At 40.8% G+C, this 14,997-nt stretch overlaps 1 protein-coding gene across 1 annotated transcript in view; it reads left to right on the forward strand.

Annotated features, from left to right (window-relative positions):
* Positions 1–920: 920 nt before the first annotated feature.
* The window catches only part of NSUN7 (NOP2/Sun RNA methyltransferase family member 7), a 53,779-nt gene continuing 39,702 nt past the window's right edge, over positions 921–14,997 (forward strand). Inside the window, exons 1-3 of the mRNA XM_043970493.1 lie at positions 921–984; positions 1,621–1,724; positions 2,142–2,553. Coding sequence (XP_043826428.1) covers positions 2,241–2,553 — 313 coding nt within the window. The 5' untranslated portion in view covers positions 921–984; positions 1,621–1,724; positions 2,142–2,240. The remainder of the gene's footprint in view (positions 985–1,620; positions 1,725–2,141; positions 2,554–14,997) is intronic.

The raw sequence follows: 14,997 nt of genomic DNA on the forward strand, positions 1-14,997 counted from the left end.
CTAGTTCTTAGTCCTATAAATCTCTAATGCTTTTATATACCTGCAGTAATATGAGTCAATCAAGCATTTATCAGTCTCCTTTTATGTTCCAGATAATGAATTTGTTAAATAACAATTTAGTGGTGTCCAACTCTCTGTGACCCGTTTGGGGTTTTCTTGACAAAGATTCTGAAGTGGTTTGTCATTTCTTTTTCCAGCTCATTTTACAGATGAGGAAACTGAGGCAAACAAGGTTAAGTGACTTGCCCCAGGGTCACACAGCTAGCGTCTGAAGCCAGATCTGAACTCAGGAACGTGAATGAGTTCCTCACTGCAGGCCCAGCACTCCATCCACTGCACCACCCAGCTGCCCCAGATAATGAATTAGACACTGGGAGTCCCGTGGTAAGACTCGCGCTCGGGTATAAATAAACTTTGGCAGCTTTGTGGGAGGATGAAATTGCACGAGGGAAGAGGTGAAGTGAGGGATGGAACTAGGAAGCCGTGGCAATAATATAGGTGAGGGGTGATGATGAAGACCTCACCTAAGGGCGAGTTAAAAGAAGAGCTCAGATTCAAGGGATGTTACTGAGGAAGAAAAGGCAACTGATGGACTACCCAGAGAGACGTCTTCCCGATTTATTAGATGGGCTTTGGAGTATCTATTTAAAAGTAGATTGGGGGGGGGGGAGCAGCGACAAACAGATAATTTTCAATCCACTTTTTCATTGTTTTTTTAAGTTAATGCTCATTTTATTCAATAAATATTTTCTGAAGCTCTCTTCTACACTAGATGTTATCAGATGAAAAAAAACAAACTTGGTCCAGCCCTACAGGCGATTTTAAAACATCACGGTGGAGCCTCCACCGGGGCATGAATGAAGTGGGTAAAATTGATGATGAAGGCTGGGAAAAAGGGAATCGCGTGTTTATTTCTTTTAGGTGAAAGAAGGATCTCGGATAACGGGACCAAGGCTTATACCATTTGGCTGGAAGTGTCAGAAGGTATCTCACGTCGGAGGAAAGTGGGGGTGGGGGGGGTCGGGGAGAAGGATGTGGTGATAGGAAAGGGAAAAGACAGGAGAAGGAGAAGGGACCAACATGAAGCAGGGATGCAACTCCTCGGAAGAAGCAAGAAGAGGGCATGAAAATCCCCAGCAGCCCTGCCGCCTCAGCCCAGGCGGAGCCCACCTGTTCCACCCCGTTACTATGGAGACTCGGGCGCCAGACGATACGATTTCCTTAGAGAGGGGGGAAGCCTCGTCCTTGAGGCGGCCTCTCCACGTCTGGATCCCGTCATCCCTTCGTCCCCTTCAGTCGCCCGAGACGCAGAGGGCCCATACCGTAGGACTAGGTCTAAAAAGTTTTGGGGGTTCACGTGGCAGAAGGACCGGCCGGCGAAAGCTCGGGGACCTCGCCCCCATGAGGAGGAACGCGGTGGCACCATCTATATTTAAATGAAACGGCCTCCCTGGGCCCCGCCCTCCGGGGCCCGAGGGAGTAGTGGGAGGGACTGTGGGGCCGTGTGCAGTGCGGGGGAGGGCTCAGGACCCCGCCTCTTACGCGTCCCGAGGCAATTGAGGCGGGGGAGCGGCCCTGGCTACTGTGACAGTGATTGGTTTCGTCCTTCACCTGTTGTAGATACGGTCCGACCCTTTCCCTAAGTGCGGCAGCTGCCTTATCCCGCGTTGGGGGAAACACCATCCACCCCTTGGCTAGGGAAGCGTCATCACTGCCCGCTTTGGGTAAGGGTGACTGTCCTCTGGGCACGTTTGCTCCTCTTTCTGGGCTGCCCTCGCCATCAGAGAGCCCGGCCCAGCCCGGGGGTTGGGCGGGCCAGAGTGGGCGGGCAGGGGTTTGGAGTGAAGCGGCCGGAGGGGGTTGGGCTCCTCAAACACCCCCCCTCCCCCTTATCTCTCTCGTCTATGCTTCCTCGTAGTGAAGGGGGGGGGGGAAGCGTGGAAGGCTTGGGTTACGCCGCCCCCCCTCCCAGCTTTAATAACTGCCCCCCCCTCCCTTCCCCATACGATTTAGAGGTGACTCCTTTCAGGAGACCAGCAGCTCAGCCAGGTCCCCCTGCTGAGCTTCGTCTGTGCTGGCGGAAGGGTAATTGAATTGGTAATTGACTGACCAAGATCCCTTTTCTCCCTCCACCCCGGCAGAAACCATGATTAGGATGCGGGTGACACCATCACTCACGGAGCCCAATGATTCATGATTTACGATTCCAGCTTATTTTACTGACATAATCACTGGGAAGTATGCTCAACTCTACAAATGAACTGGAGTTTTCCAAAGAAGATATTAAAAATGAACTATCAAAACTCACTTCCCTGACACATACGGAGGAATCGGGATCCAAAGAAAAAAGTATAATATGTTTAAATGAAAAAAATGGATATCAGGACACTGTTTATATAAAGGCAGCTAATATTTTTCAGGGCATTAGAATTGAGAAGGAACCCGACAAAGTCTTGATAAGGTATGGCAGTGAACCAGTGCTGTCCTTGCCGGATTTTGAAGATGAAAAATCCCAGCGTTTGTCCTATGAACTAGCTTTCAGTGCTCTAAAATGTAAGTAGAAACAGGGTTTCAAGGTGATGGAGAAAATGGATAACTTTAGAATTTTAGAGATGTGAATGCTATCTTTTGACTGAATTTGGAGAAAAGCATGTTGAATTGGTTTGCAAGTTTTGAAGAGAATTCTTGGCAGCTCCACTGAAATGGTAAGTAAGGGCAATTGATAGGGAGGATAGTTTTCTTGATAAAGTATATTTTAAACTATTCTTCACTTGCTCTAAGTGTATCTCTCCCCTTAGCCTTTACTTTTGTATTATAATCTTATCTATAAATTTTTATGCTAGGCACTCATACTTGGTGTAGTTACAAAGTAGACTAAAAATTAAAATGAAGTAATTCATCTATCCCAATGAAAGTTTTTTCCCTTCAGAGTTCAAAATGTATACCAAGGGGGGCAGCTAGGTGGCGCAGTGGATAGAGCACCGGCTCTGGAATCAGGAGTACATGAGTTCAAATCCAGCCTCAGACACTTAACACTTACTAGCTGTGTGACCCTGGGCAAGTCACTTAACCCTAATTGCCTCACTAAAAAAAATGTATACCAAGGACTAGGCATAGATTCCTGTACATATAAATATACCTGCCTTTTATTATCCACATAATATTGCTTTTTTTCCTTTTGATAACATCCTTTTTTGGGAATGGCTTTCAGAGTGCATACTTTTTTTCTTTTTTCTTTCTTTCTTTCTTTTTTTTTTTGGTGAGGCAATTGGGGTTAAGTGACTTGCCCAGAGTCACACAACTAGTAAATGTCAAGTGTCTGTGGCTGGATTTGAACTCAGGTCTTCCTGACTCCAGGGCCAGTGCTCTTATCCACCTAACTGCCCCCATAGTGCATTCTTTTAAATATCACCAGTGGGTGCAAATATTAATTCTTTGAGTATGAATTTGATTTTTCAGAATGCTAATTTCTTAGACCCAGGACTGATTGTATTGTATCTGGACAGAAATGTGATTACAAAAGTAATGAAATTTATTTTTGAGCCCAGCAAATTGATATTTCAAAAATATTTTGAGCAATGATAATATTGTTGGAATAAATAAAAACAAGCTAACTACATTAAAGGACACATTTATCTATACATGTATAATCCGTTATTTTTAAAAAATCAGTCATATTACATTATCATTACTCTTTATAGGTTCTAAGGTACTATTTATGGTACTATTTTCTGAATTCCAAGACTTTATTAATCTTACTGATTGCTTAAACATTAACAAATAGCTTTAGTGGTCTACAGAGATAATGTAACACACATTTGAATGCATGAAATGTTAATACATTTTGACATTAATTTTAGCAAGCAAACTTGCCTTTAGTTTTTATTTCCTGTCTTATATATCTTAGCCTATCTCCTTCTTCCTGAATCTACCACATTAGCTCATTTTCTCCATTTTAGTGTCTACTTGTGGATGATATGGGCAGATCTGGATTAGATGGTAGTACAGTTGGATTTGTCTCTAGGGCAGTACCACAAGGATCTTTCCTTGATCCTATGCCCTTTGACATATTTATTTGATGACTTGGATAAAGGCATAGTTGTCATGAATATCAAATTTGCAGGTGACAATAGCTAACAGGTTCGGTGACAAAACCAGGATAAAAAATTATCAGAATTAATTGTCTAACAAGATGATACTTAATAGGGATGTGGAGAGTCTGCTCAGGTACAGCCTTATGGTTAAGATAGTCCTGAATTCTATTTGTCAGGGAAAATTTGAATCTTAATAGTTCTTTGCTAAGGGGTGAACAGATGTTGCCCTGGGTACTAAAATGCACTTTTAACACCACATGGAAATTTATTATAAAGGTTTACAGATCAGAAGTTTACGGGCAGTGAAAGTGCGGGTGATGGGGTTTGTATGTGGTGGGGAACAGAGCAGAGAGGGGCTATTTGAACTGAGAGGGACTCCATTCCTTGGAGGAGTATCCTGTAGGGATTTGCTAGAGGGGCTATTCACATAGTCACAGGAATGGCACTGAGGCAGTGACAGTGATGGAGGAGTGCTAGATGGCAGAGTTGATAGATGTCGGACCTGGAGTCAGGAATCCTACCTCAGATACTTTCTAGCTATTTGGCTCAAGACAAGTTACCTAACCTCTTTCAGCCTTTTTCCTCCTCTGTAAAATGGGGATAATACTAGCAAGTACTTCAGCAGGTTACTGTGAGGATCGGATTTAGCCAGGTATAGAAAGTGCTTTGCTGACCTCAAAGCCATTATTGTTATTATTTTGTACCTCAGGTCTGGATCTGGGGAACAATAAAGGCTAGCTAGCCATGATCTGGATCTTATTCTTGACTAGTGTTGTGATTTGTGAAGCATGTAAAGGTCCTGGAAAGGGTATCAACTTTCTACTAATATTGAGTTACTAGAGAGTCACAATCCCAAGTGTAGCTGACTTGGGCTTCCTGTGGGAAAGGTAGGCCTCCTAGAAAGGGAGGAGAGTTGCTTTTGCTGTGGGCTTGGATACAAGGGTATAATGGAGGCAGATGCTCGCTTTTTTTTTTTTTTTTTACGGGGCAATGGGGTTAAGTGACTTGCCCAGGGTCACACAGCCAGTAAGTGTCAAGTGTCTGAGGCCGGACTTGAACTCAGGAACTCCTGAATCCAGGGCCAGTGCTTTATCCATTGCGCCACCTAGCCGTCCCTTGCAGATGCTCTCTTTAGGGAATTCAGATCTCACTTTCCCCCAAAGGGGAAGATACCCAGAAAATGAAAGGTCCAGTTCTGCCAGGTTTTTTGTTTGTTTGTTTGTTTTAGTGAGGCAATTGGGGTTAAGTGACTTGCCCAGGGTCACACAACTAGTGTTAAGTGTCTGAGGCCGGATTTGAACTCAGGTCCTCCTGAATCCAGGGCCAGTGTTCTATCCACTGCACCACCTAGCTGCGCCGTTTATAGACCTTTTAAGGTAAGAAATTTTTGGGGGGGAAAGGTGGGCTTAGAAAGAAATGAGTCAGAGAGCCTCATCCCCAAGATGAGGGGGGAATGAGGAATTCCCGGTGTCAGAGCTGTGGCTCTTTGATACACAAATTAGAAGGCATTCTTGGTGATAAGCAGATCGTAGTTCTAGACTTGAGCACAGATAATAAGATAAGGAGATATCTCCAAAAACAGGATGTGTTTGAGAGCCCTATAACCAAAGTTAGGCAAGTCTCTGATGATAAGGATGTCTTCAAAAAACATAAAACAATATTTGTCCAAGAGTTCCATAACCAATAGTCAAGAGAGTCTTTGAAGAGAAGGGTGTCTCTTGAAGGTCCACAAACCACTAAATGACTCGGGGTCAGCTTCAAAGCTAGTATAGTCTTAATTGGCTTCAGAGTTGCTGATTTTCTGCATGTCAAGCTGGGTTTACTCTTGGTCACTGCAAAAGATTGTTGGTATGTCAAGCCCCCCTCTATGTCTTAATTAATATAGTCAGTCCTCATACAGCGCTTCTTTTTTGTTTTTTGTTTTTGTTTTTGTTTTTTTTAGTGAGGCATTTGGGGTTAAGTGACTTGCCCAGGGCCACACAGCTAGTAAGCGTCAAGAGTCTGAGGCCGGATCTGAACTCAGGTACTCCTGACTCCAGGGCCGGTGCTCCACCCACTGTACCACCTAACTGCCCCCAGCTCTTCTTTGTAACCTGGATAATTGGGGAGATCAAGCAAGTCAAGGTAGTTAGTATATTTATTTATAGATGCACTCATACATTAGTCTTTGCTTTTTTTTTTTTTTTTGGTTTGGTTAAATAAAGCCACTGTGATAGTCCATTTTGCCTGGGCGCTTGCATGTAATCTAATGACTTTTCCCCCTTTCTGTTGAAATCAAGACAAAAAGCCAAATTCTTATATCATTAGAGGGGTAAAAACTTTACTTATCTGTGAGAGATCACTAAAATTGAACCTGTTCCTTTTAAATGCAGAGATGTGCTGCGCCATAGGTTATAGGGATAAATGTAACATTTTATTAATGGATTCAGAAAATAAACTTTTTAAGTAGGGGATGGAGAAAGCTTGACTAGACATTGTTTAATTTGATTTTAGTAGGTTTTAAGCTCAGAATAAGCCAACAGTATGATATGGCAAACAGAAAAGTTGTTTTGAGCCAAATTAAATGGCAGTTTTAGGAATAAGTATTCTGCTCTAGTCAGACCTCATCTGGAGTATCGTGTTCAGTTCTGGGTTCTGCCACTTTTTAGGAAGGACATCGATAAGTTTGGTAGTGTCTAGAGGAGGGCAACCAGGAATATGAATGAAGACCTTTGATGTCATGCCATAAAGAGGACTAGTTGAAAGAACTTTAAGCTAAAGAAGACAAGACGGGGGTGGGAGAACATGATAGCTGTCTCCATGTCTTTGAAGGGCTCTCACATGGAACTTTTAGACACATTCAGAACTATTAAACAGTTCTGGCCTTGGATGGTGGAGCTTGTGGGGAGGATTGGGTGGAGATTTTAGGGAAGCAGATTTTGACTTTAATTTTTTGAAAAAAAAATTTTATTCTGAACTTAAACACTAAAAAAGAGCATTTTCACAACAGAACACAAAAGAACTGTGTCTATTTCATACTGTTTACTTTTCAAAAAAAGTATATAATAAATTGTACCTGTTACTTTCAAAACTATCCTCCTTGTTTGTGCTTCTTTCTAAACTTTTCTACATTTTACAAAATGTTATAATGTACTTTTTAAAAAAAATCACTTGCTAATTCTTCCCTTCCTGACCACCCCTATTCCAAATAAAAATCAAGAAGAAAATAAAAAACTGACCAACAAAATAAGCAGTCAAGCAAAAAGAATTCACACCCCAAAATGTATTTCTTTCTGTACATTTTTTTCCATCACCTCTCTGTCAAGAGGTGAGGAACATGCTTCATCATAGGTTTTCTGGAGACATAGTTGCTCATTGTCTTGATCAGAGTTTTAAGCTTTTCAAGGTTGTTTTTCTGGACATTGTTGCTGGGCCTGTAGAAAGTTTTCTCCTGGTTCTACTCACTTCACTCTGCATCAGTTCATACTACCAAGGAAGCCCTGAAATCCCTTCTTTATCATCATTTCTTGTAACTTCATACTCTTGTTACATGTATATACCACAGTTTGTTTAGCCATTCTCCAATTGTCTAAGAAAATAAGTTCCCCCCATGTTGGTTCTTTTCTTTTCTTCCTCTCTCCTCTCTACCTTTTAATCCCTTAAATTCAGGAAATTTGTTTGGTTTGTGGCTATTCACTTCCCTCTTAATCATCTCTCCCCCCCCACCCCCATCCCTGCATGTTTCCCTATTGGGTCGGATGTATAATTTCTACACCAACTCTCTATCTCTTTCTGTGTATGTGTGTGTATTTGAGCTCAAAATCCTTCTTTGTTATTTTCAGGTAATAGTTTTATCTGATGCCCATTCCCCCAGCGCCCTTTCTCCCTTTTAACATACCCCAATTATGAGAAATGGCAAGTTATACCTCCTCCTTCCTGCTTTCTCTATTAGTGTATTCTACTTTTTACTCTCTCTTCTCTTTTCCCTCTTCAGACCCTCAGAACTAATCTACTTCCGTGACCTCTGTTTTTCTTATTTTTAACTCCCTCAGTACCCTTTGAAATAATTAAGGGATTTAAGGGACACATATTTCTTCTTTTCCTATTAGAATATTAGCACCAAAACACTGACTAGCTTAAATAAACTTACTTGAGGTTTCTTTGGGCTTTTGTGTTTGTATTTCAGAATTCCAATTCTTAGCTCTGATAATTTTATGAGAAATACTTGAAAATCCTCTATTTTATTAAAGATTCATTCTCGGCACACCCCTCCCCCCCCAATGGATAATACTGAGTTTTGCAAAATAAGCTACTCTTCTTTGTAAGACTTGCTTTTTTGTCTTTTGGAATATTGAATTCCAAGATTTCCTCTGAATTTCAGTGGAAACTCAGGTCTTTGGTACTTTGACTCCTTTATATACACTTGAAATATTTTTTCTTTGAAAAGAAAAAGTGGAGCTTTGGATTTTGGTTATGACATTCTTGAGCTTTTATCTTTTGGGGGTTCATTTCAGGAACTACTTGGTGGATTCTTTATAACTTGACTCTAATTCTAATTGATTTGAGCAGTTTTCATTTATGATTTCTTGAATCAGTATCTCCAGGCTTTAAAAAAAAAATCATGGTTTTTAGGGAACCCAATAAATTCTTAAACAATTTGTCCTCCCCCCCAAGGCAGTTGTTTTTGATATCATGTATTTTATATTTTCTTCTATTTCTTCAGTTTTAAAGTTTTGTTCTAATATGTCTCACCATTCTATGCAGGCTTTGATTTGTTTGGTCAGTTCTAGTTTTGGGGGTGGGAAATCTGTTTCTTGGTTATGGTTTCCTACTTCTAAGCAGTTCTTTTTCTAGTTCTTTTTTTTCCCCCAGAGATTTTGTTTTTTATTTCTTGCTTCATTTCTTTTAGGTATTTATCTAGTCCTTGTATAAAACTCATTTTTTCCCTTTGAATCTCTTCTTGTATGTGTTAGAGTGTTTACTTATTCTTCCTTTAGAAGGATCTCTAGATGTGTAATAATTTTTGCTATTGGGTTGTATTTTCTTTGATTTAGCCATCTCTAGCTTTGATTCTGAAATTGGAGCTTTGAACCAGAGCTAGATTCTACAAGCTGATGCAGTTTTGGGTGGAGTGATTGGCTATTTTTGTTCTGGATCCCCTGACTCCCTCTGCTAAACTCCATGACCCCTGGGGTCTGGCCCTCTTGGATCATGTAGGATCAGAGTGCTGGAACTTTAGGGTCCTCTCTGACATTTCAAGATGGAGTCCTGAGTGCCTAGTTTGTCCTGATCACTTCCTGCTGCCACTTCCCTGGGTTTCCAAGTTCATCACCCTGAGGTTTTCTGATTTATCTGGAGCTTTCCCAGGATATCCTTCCATTGCAGATTAAGTTTAAAAGTATGTTGTGCATACATGACTTTTTTCCCTCAGAGAGCTGGTTGTTAAACATTTGACTAGCACACCTGCTTCTAGGCGTGGAGGACAGCCAGTGCAAAGGCATGGAGCTGAGACATGAGGTGTCATGTTCCAGGAATTGTCAGTAGGCCAGTATTACTGTCATACAGAGAGTTTGTGTTGGGAGAGGGAGGGAGAGTGGGTGGGAATGAGGGAGAACTATGGTGTAGAAAACCCAGAAAGGCAGAAAGGAGCCAGACTGTGAAAAACTTTCATTGCCAATCAGAGGAGTTAATATTTGATCCTAGAAGAAATAGGGAGTCTGTGGTGCTTGTTGATCAGGAAAGTAAAATGATCAGACTTATGCTTTAGGAAGAAAGTCACCTGAGTAGCTAAGTGGAGGATGCATTGGAGTGTAGAGACTTGAAGCAGGAAGGCCAATTAGAAAGAATAATGCAGTATTCCAGGTGAGAGTCGATCAGGGCCTGAACTAGAGTTATGGCTATATGAGTAGAGAGAAGGAAAGTGGAGACATAGTATAGGAGAGAGAGTGTGAAGGTAGAAACAAGATTTGGCAACAGACTAGTTATGTGGGGTAAGTGAGAGTGAGACGTTGAGGATTGACACTGAAGCTGTGATTTGGTATGACTGAGAGATTAGTGATGTCCATGACACTAATGGGGAGGTTTAGAAGGGTAGCAGTGGATAGAGCACTGGGTCCTGAAAGACTCATTCTGACACTTAATAGCAGGGTGACCCTGGGCCAGTCACTTAATCCTGTTTGCCTTAGTTTCTCATCTATAAAAGGAGCTGGCGAAGGAGATGTTAAGTCACTCCAGTATCTTTGCCAAGAAAACCCCAAGTGGGGTCAGGGAGAGTTGGAAACAACTGAACAACAGAAGGGGGAGGGTTTAGGAGAAAGAGAATTATTTCTGTTTTACACATGTTTTATTTAAGAAGCTTAGGGGACATTCGGTTTGAGAATTGGAGGGGCCCTTTGAAGCTACCTAGTCCCAACAAAAACCTGAATGGGAATTCCTCCCCCTCCTCCCCTAGCCCAATAACATATCAGCAAGGCCAGCTTTTGCTTGAAGGAAGCTCTCCAATGAGAAGAACTCACACTCTCCTGAAGCAGCTCCTTCCAGAGGTTTTTCCTATATCTATTTAAAATGTATCCCTTTGTAAAATTTTGCTTCTAGTTAATTAGATTATAGATTTAGACTTGGAAGGGATGTTTAGAGATCAGGCAGCCAATGCTCTCATCTTACATGTGAGAAAACATACACAAAGAGAAGTTATTCTAGTAGACCTAGAGCTAGAAGGGTCCTCAGAAACCATTTAGTCCAACCTCCTCACTTTGCAGATGAAGAAACTGAGGCCCAGGAAGGCTGACTCACTTGCCCAGAACCACACTGGTAGCAATTTGAACCCAGATTTCTCAATTCTAATTTCCATGCTCTTGCTACAATAGCATGGTGCCCTTTGGGGCCCAGTATTTTTTTTTTTTAAGTGATGCAATTGGGATTAAGTGACTTGCCCAGGGTCACACAGCTAGTAAGTGTTAAGTGTCCGAGGTCGGATTTGAACTCAGGTCCTCCTAACTCCAGGGCCGGTGCTCTATCCACTGCGCCACCTAGCTGCCCTATCCAGTATTTTTTTATTCCCCCTTTCCATAATAATCTTTTCAGCTCTTATGACTTAGATAAAATAGTTCCAGGTCCTTCAACTGATTTTCATGGGCCATGATCTCAAGACCCTTTATCATTTAAGTAGCATTGCTCTGGCCTCCATCACTGAACACAGTATGCCAGATCTAACCAGGCCACAGTACAGCAGGACTTCCGTTTCTCCAGTTCCTATTAGAAGGCCTCTCAACATAGGCTGAAAGCACGGCCATATCCCAGTGACTCACTGAATCTACAGTCTATTAACACCTCCATTTTTAGATGAATTACCCTCTAACCAAGTAAGTATAAGACTTTACGTGGTTATTTCTATTAAATATCCTTTTACTAGATTTAGCCCAGTGTTCCATTCTGTCTACATACATCTTTTTGAGTCTTGATTGTCATCTGGTATGTTGGTTTTCCACCTGCAAATTTGATAAGAATGCTAAGTTCTTATTCAAGTCACTAATAAAAATGTTAAGGCACTGAGGTTGAAACATATATCCCTGGGGGTACGCCACTAGAAAATTCCTTTTAATTTAACATAAAATTACTAATAACTAATTTTTGGTTAATGTCTGTCCCTGACAAGAAATGAATTTTTATTTTATTTTTTAAAATATTCATCAACACTTTTTGTTTTTATATTACCTACATTTCCAAGTATATCTCTGACCCCTATAGGAGAGCAATTCTGTATAATAAAGAATCTAGAAAAAGAGGGGGAAAAAATCTGTTCAGCCAAACCTACCAACATATCAACTAAGTTCAACTTTACCCAAAGTGTTCTACACCCCTAGTCTCCCCACCTAATTCAAAGAAAGGAAAGTAAGGATGTACATTCTTATCTCAACTTTGGGACCAAGCTTCTCAGTCTTCAGTTTCCATTTTGTTGTTCTTTCTATTTAAGAACAACCAGCATTTATATAGTACTTGCTAGGTGCCAGTCTCTTTACAAATATTATCTCATTTTGACTTCAGAACAACCCTGGGAGGTAAGAAACTGTGGCAAACAGAAGCTGTGACTTAAAGGTCTTCACAGTCTAGACCCTTTCTACCTTTATGTTTTGTTTTGTTTTGACATTATCTTGCCCTTCATGCTCTCTACAATCCAGTCATTTTGGTCCACTTGCTGCTCCTCCTATCTTTGTGCCTTTGTACTAGTTCTTCAAGCCTAGAATGTTCTCCCAGCTTCTTATTCTTAGAACTTTTAGCTTCCTTTCAGACTCCGACCTTCTCCAAAAAGCAAGCCTTTCTAGGTCCCCTACAAACCCCAGTCCTCTTAGTTTACCTCCTATCTTCTATTATTTACTTTGTTCTGATTTGCGTGTGTGTTTCCCATTATAATGTAAGCCCCTGGATGATAAAGCCTTTTTTTTTTCTTTTTCTTTGATATTAAGATTTATCAGCATAGTGCCTGATGCCTAGTAACAATCCATTAATAATTGCTTTTTGATTGATTTATTGATTTCCCTCCCCTTTGAATTCCATGTGAATGAAAGTCTGTATCTTCAGCTTGCTAGGAAAAAACCCTGTAATGTTAGTTCAGAAAGAAAATGGTGGAACTAGAGCTGGAAAGAATGTTTAATGGTTCTTTAGCTTAAAACCAAAGGTAAGACCTCTTAGGACTTGGTAGAGGAAGTAGGGAGATGGAAATAACTAGAAGTGGAGAGGTAAGAAACACAAAGACAATCTCAGAGAAATTCTTTTTTTGTTTTTGTTTTTTGGGTTTTGGGGGGGCAGGGCAATGAGGGTTAAGTGACTTGCCCAGGGTCACACAGCTAGTAAGTGTCAAGTGTCTGAGGCTAGATTTGAACTTAGGTCTTCCTGAATCCAGGGCCAGTGCTTTATCCACTGCGCCATCTTAGCTGCCCCTAGAAATTCTTAAACTTATTTTTAGAATTGAGACAATTTGAGATCTAGGTTCAAGCATGGGTTCTGCTACTTGCTAGCTTTTTGTAACTTTGGTCAAGTTACTCACCTTGTTTGAACAGATTATAGGATAGAACCCTCGATTTAGAGTTGAGAGAACATCTCTGGGCCTCAATTTCTCCTTTTTTTTATACCAAGGAGATTGGATTAGGTGCCCTCTAAGGTGCCTTCCGCCTCAAAATCTGTGACCGTTTTGGACCAGAGTTTCTTTATCTGAAAAAGGAAGGAATTGTAGATAATCTGAATTCCTGTCCAGTTAGAAAAGTGAAATTTATATAATAACACATAATTTACAAACACTTTACATATATTATATCATTTTGATTCTCATTAAACCTTGTGGGTTATCTAGACCAAGTATTATTATCTCTTCTTTTCAGATGAGGAAAATGAGGCAAAGTGTTATGGGACCAGGGTCATAGCTAAGACACGGTAGAGCCAGGACTAGAACCTTAGTTATCTGGTACCTGGGTTATCAAATCCATTGCACTTTGCATTACACTAGAATACCTCCTATAAAGATCTCTAGAAAATGAATGCCATTAACCAAGTAGTTGCTCTTCTAATTTTTTTATTCTAATAATTTATTTCCCGAGATTCTTTTTTTTGTGTGTGGGGGGGCAGGGCAGTGAGGGTTAAGTGACTTGCCCAGGGTCACACAGCTAGTAAGTGTCAAGTGTCTGAAGCCGAATTTGAACTCATGTCTTCCTGAATCCAGGGCCTTTGCTTTATCCTCTACACCACCTAGCTGCCCCCTATTTCTTGAGATCTTTACAAAGTAACTAGGGTTAAAAGACATTTATGATCAAATTTAATGGAATTCAGGTACTTGTAGGTACACTATGTATAATGGAATTTACACGTTCAGATTATACAGCTTGATGCCAAATATGAAAATCCAGTCTGTGACATTTCCTAGTTTATCCTCTCCTAGCTGTATTCATTATCTTGGGCTTGGATACACTTGTTGGTTCCCCACTGTAGCTGTGGACTGAGGTTTGTTGTGTAAACAATACTGTGGCTGCATATTTGAGATCAGGGAGGACAGGGATAGAAGGGGGAAAAAAATCCAAGAACCTCAGCTTCTAGCTTCTGTCCATAATATTCTAGATAATTTAACAGTCTGCCTATGTCAGGAAAAGGGAGAAGAAAGTAGAGGATGGCTGAGGAGAAAGAAAGGAGTGAGCAGCATCATGCTCCAGGAATTCCCTGGATACCTATTATGCTGGAAGGGTGGGCTCTTTAAGGGATACTACATCTGTAAGCCAGTTAGGAAAATTGGGAGGCATTGTTTAAGAAGGCCAAATAGAGTACAATTTCAAGAGAGCTGGATGGGTTTTTCATGAACCCTAGTCTTGGTGGGCTTGAGTTCTTTTCCTTCTCTTTCTTTACTGTCTTTTGGCAGGAGAAAATATTAGAGGGTATTATTTATCTTGTCTTGTTTCCCTGGCATATGGTCAGGGAAGCACACTTAGCTGTTTGGAAGTAAGAAGTATCTCCCCTCACCCCCATCCACCCATAGGGAAAATGGGGTCCCAGCAGATATAGACACAGGGGAGATTGGCCAGAGATAAATATATAAAGACTCAGGCAGAATCAGAATCTTTTCTGAAGCTTTTCCCTTTTCATGAAGACATGACTACTTCAGAGTAGAAACTGAATAGATTAGTACACTAATACACTTGATTTGGTATAAATTTTTAAAAAGTGTAATTGAGAGTTATATATCTTAGCAATTTTGGTTTTTGCTTTCTACTGAAATAATTGGGATTCATCATATATTGCTAAATAATTAAACATAAGGGATTTTAAGGTTTGCAAAAATTATATTACAAAAACCCTATGATGGCAAAGAGTTGGAAATTGAGGGGATGCCCATCTATTGGGGAATGGCTAAACAAGTTTTGTGGTATATGAATGTGATGGAATG

Source organism: Dromiciops gliroides, chromosome 6 (genome assembly GCF_019393635.1).
Source record: "Dromiciops gliroides isolate mDroGli1 chromosome 6, mDroGli1.pri, whole genome shotgun sequence".
Classification (NCBI taxonomy): Eukaryota; Metazoa; Chordata; class Mammalia; order Microbiotheria; family Microbiotheriidae; genus Dromiciops; species Dromiciops gliroides.